The sequence below is a fragment of the Nicotiana tabacum genome, chromosome 10 (assembly GCF_000715075.1).
Source record: "Nicotiana tabacum cultivar K326 chromosome 10, ASM71507v2, whole genome shotgun sequence".
NCBI classification, from domain to species: Eukaryota; Viridiplantae; Streptophyta; class Magnoliopsida; order Solanales; family Solanaceae; genus Nicotiana; species Nicotiana tabacum.
Genome location: NC_134089.1, coordinates 27,305,436 through 27,309,848, shown reverse-complemented (window position 1 = coordinate 27,309,848; position 4,413 = coordinate 27,305,436). Strand labels below are relative to the sequence as shown.

Sequence of the window (4,413 nt, the reverse complement as noted above, 5' to 3'; positions counted from 1 at the left end):
AGTGTCATTTAAGAACACAACAACTTTCAATTTAAGATTCACGGTCATGCTTGACACCAACGTATAGATACTCGTCACCATGCTTATACGTCGTACTAAACAAGAAGCAAGTAGCAAGTATGACTCAACTCCTAATCCCTCAAGCTAGGGTTAAACCAAACACTTACCTTGATGCCTTGATCACCACTCAAGTCTCAACTATAGCTTTACCCCTTGATTCCACCACCAATCCGCTCGAATCTAGTCACAAGTTACATAATTACATCAATAAATTCTAAATAAATCAACCCCAATGTATGAAAATGAGTTTTTTAAAGTTTTACCCAAAAGTCAGAAATCACCCCCCGGGCCCACGTGGTCGAAACCCGAGGTTCGGACCGAAACTCGATTACCCATTCCCCCACGAATCCAAATTTATAATTTGTTTTGAAATCGGACCTCAAATTGAGGTCCAAATCTCCAATTTTAGAAAAACTTAGGTTCTACCCAAAACACCCAATTTCCCCCATGAAAATCTTTGATTTGAAGTTGAAATCATGTTAAAAGATGTCAAGGAGTGAAGAAAATGAGTTAGAAATAACTTACCAATGTTTTGGAGAAGAAAGGTTGTTTGAAAAATCGCCTCTTATGTTTTTGGGGTTTTAAAAAGTGAAAAATAGCTGAAATTCCCGTTTATTTATACCCCTCTCAGACCCCCAATGTGGACCGTATTAAATGGACTGCGGCCGCACAGCCTCCACCGCGGACTGCATAAAGGCGACCGCGGCCGCGCTGGCCCCTCCCGGAAGACCTGCAGTTGAGCACCCTGTGCGGACCGCACAAAGGCGACTGCGGCCGCACAGCTTCCACCCCGAACCGCACAAAGGCGACCGCGGCCGGGCTGGACCCTCCGCGGTCGTATGCGATTTCTCGCGGACCACACTAGAGGGTTCAGAGACTGTGGCTTCCTAAACCTGCAACACCTGACTTTCTAAGCCTAAGGCATCCCGGAACCTACTCGAAACCCACCCGAGCCCTCGAAACTCCAACCCAAGTATACACACAACCTCAAAAACATCCTACGGACATATTCGTGTAATCAAATTACCAAAATAACATCACGAGCATCGAGTTAAACCTCGAGATCACTGAAATTTCTCAAAACTCTTTTAAACATCAAATTTCTCAATTAAGGTCCAGATCGCGTCAAGCGACGTCCGTTTTTAACCAAATTTCACAAGAATGACTCAAGTCATCTATAAGACCTGTACCGGGCGCCGAAACCAAAATACGGGCCTGATGCCATTGCTTTCTAATCAGTTTTCATTTCAAATTTCCTTAATCAATTTCTGAAAATAATTTCACTTAAAAATTCATTTCTCGGGCTTAGGACCTCGGAATTCGATTCCGGGCATACACCTAAGTCCCATATTTTCCTACGGACCCTCCGGGACCGTTTACCCAAAATTTTGACCGAAGTCAAGATTATTCCTTTTAACATCAAAACTTAGCATTTTTTTAACAGAGTTTCATATTTAAGCTTTCCGGGTATGTGCCCGGACTGCGCACGCAATTCGAGGCGACTCTAATGAGGTTTTCAAGGCCTCAGATATACAGAAATCAACTGAAAGCAAGTGATGACCCTTTGGGTCGTCACACTTACCTGATGACATATATGGCCAAGTTGATGACTGTTAGAGATGAAAAGTTCTGGAAAGTATTACCAGAACATGCTATGGAACCTCCACCACTTGCCAAAACTGTTGGAAGGCCAAAAATCAAAAGAAATTTGGAGAAGGATGATGCTAACAAGAGACAAGGAGAGTGGGCTGCATCAAGAAGGGGAACTAGAATGACATGCAACATTTGTGGTGAACTGGACCACAATACAAGGACATGCAAGGTACTTGCTTTTTAACTTATATTTCTTCTTATATAATTGCAGTTATTTAATAGAAAGTATTTCTTTTTAATTATAGGTTAGTGCTGAAGGAAATGTTGAGGATGTTAGTTGTTCAGCCCCTCAACCAAAACAAGAAGGTGAACATGAAAGTGAATTTGTGTTCATGCCTACACCTACAGTACCAAGACACCAAACAGAACCCTTTAGTGATGGTAGTGAGTATGAAAGTGACCCTACTTTAATGCCTAAGATTATTTTTGAAGATCAAATAAGACTGTTGATGAGGTAGAAACAATTGATGTCAGCTGGGACAAGAGTGATCTCTTTCAGAGGAGATCATACTAGTGTTAGTTATCCCACTGATCTTCCTTACTCACCTACTAAACTCACTTGGAAAGGTGAAGAAGTAGTGACTGGAAATCAATTGGAAGTGGCAAGACAATAGAAAATTGGGAAGTTGAAGAGCAAGAAACTCAATGGGAACTCATAAATCTAGGAATCTTGGTTATTGTATGTAGTTGCAAATCAAGACTTGTTTAATGTGAGTGTTAGTTACTACAAACTCTATAATAGTAGTAAACATGTTTTGGTTTTAGTAGCTGTAAAACTAATATTACAGCAGTTTATTTTATGTCCAACAGTTCTGACAGCAATTTTAGTAGTTGTAAAACTAATATTGCATCAGTTTAGTTTGCACAACAATGGTGTTTAATGTGCGGTGATGTTTGCACAATAGTTAGTTTGCCAGCAGTTTAGTTTGCCAGCAGTTTAATATGCAATGGTGTTCACACAACAGTTTAGTTTGTCCGCAATTTAGTTTGCTCAACAGTTCTGATGCTACTGATTCTATCTAAAAGTTGTGCTCGTTCTGTATTGTGCACAACAGTTTAGTTTGCACAACTATGGTTGTTTAATAGGTAGTGGTGTTTATTTTAGTATGTATTGTGATCTTTGGTGTACCCAACAGCAATTATATACAGCAGTTTAGTTTCCACAACAATTTACATTACAATTTAGTTTGCTGGGCAGTTTAGTTGAACTGTTGTGATAAGTTGAACTTCACATGATATAGTCATTGCATACAACAGTTTCACATCCAATAGGGAGCACACAGTTAAATTTTATCAAATAAGGAGCACCAGACAAGCAAATCACTACTCTTATCTGGAAAGTCGTCAAATAAATCCCTCCTCAATCACCAACTCGGTAGACAAGTAAATCACTACTCTCAGTTCAATTTTGCGATATCATGGTGTAAAAATATTTTCAAAACCAAATGTAGATAAAGATGTAGATTAAAAAAATATGCATAACAAACCAGATAAAACCAACAGACATTTACTTCATCATCCTTATAACTAAACCAAAATACTACAACATACTAAACCAACATATATTCACTTCATAATCCCTATAACTAAACCAAAATACTACAACAACATATTAAAGCAACATACATTCACTTCATCATCCCTACGACAACCAAAGCAAATAACAAAGCCCATGAAATCAAAATGATTGTTCTCATCTTCTTCACTTTGACCTCTAAATTACTAGCTTTTTCAGCTTCCACAAGTTGAAATTTCTCCATTTCGTCAAGTTTCATCTTCAAATTATGCCTTTCAACCGTGATAACATCTTTCATTTCATCAAACAAGTTCTTAGAGTTGTCTCTTTCGGCTTTAATAGCATCCTCTAATTCCTCAACTTTCATCTTCATAGGGCCCCTTTGAACAATCGTAGCTTGTTCCATGTCATAAACTTTATTCCTCAAATTGTTCCTCTCAACCTTAGCAGCATCAAGTTTAGTTTTTAAATCTTGCATCATCATCATCGCTCGACGAGGGAGCTCTTCGTCAATCCATTCAAAAAACCCGCAACAACTAACCTACATCATATTAGAATTTTCAATGAAAATAGTAGTCATTTTTTGTACATAAACAGTAAAAATCAAGAACCATCTCAAATAAAAACTCTGCAAATCATGACCTAACTCGACAAAAGAAGATGAATCAAATAAATCGACCAAAAATGAAACAAATTCAAAACTAACCTTGGATCTTGGGCATTTGTAGAACCTTCTCCCAGTATTGGCGTCTGACCAAGCTGTCAAATATAGTGCAATCAATCCGCAACGACACCTTCTTGCATATTGAATTTCATGCGCATTCACAGATAAATCAGACATTGAGCAGAAATTTTAAAGAGAAAATAGAGATTTTTAAAATTGGGAAACAATGACAATTAGGGTTTTGGGAATGGGTGACTGTCGGTATAAGACGAGGGAAAATAAGAAGAGAGATCCGCTTATGTGGATGCCATGTCAGTTAATTAATGCCAATGAGAAGGCTTATGTGTTTAGCTGTTAGATTGACGGCATTATTGGCCTAGTTTGCTAACGTAGGGGATTTCCGATTTACTAATGGAGGACAAAATTGAGCTATATCCAATAATTAGAATATTATTGGACCTTTTCCGTAAAAACAAAGAAGTGAATTCTGCAGTCCGTCAGAAATCAAACAAGAGTTGTT

The 4,413-nt window shown here is 38.4% G+C and overlaps 1 protein-coding gene across 1 annotated transcript; it reads right to left on the bottom strand.

Moving 5' to 3' along the window:
- Nucleotides 1-3,239: 3,239 nt before the first annotated feature.
- On the bottom strand, nucleotides 3,240-4,070 carry LOC107790162 (uncharacterized). The gene is made up of 2 exons (XM_016612065.2): nucleotides 3,936-4,070; nucleotides 3,240-3,770 (listed from the first exon to the last, which is right to left on the bottom strand). The coding sequence occupies exons 1-2, from the start codon at nucleotides 4,068-4,070 to the stop codon at nucleotides 3,342-3,344; spliced, it is 564 nt and encodes a 187-aa protein (XP_016467551.1). The 3' UTR covers nucleotides 3,240-3,341.
- Between the last annotated feature and the right edge of the window lie 343 nt (nucleotides 4,071-4,413).

Bases quoted from the DNA above. Each gene is read 5' to 3' on its own strand.
- LOC107790162 (XM_016612065.2), bottom strand. From the start codon at position 4,070: ATGTCTGATTTATCTGTGAATGCGCATGAAATTCAATATGCAAGAAGG. The intron at 3,771-3,935 runs GTTAGTTTTGAA...AATATGATGTAG, and splicing joins ACAAATGCCCAAGATCCAAG to GTTAGTTGTTGCGGGTTTTT.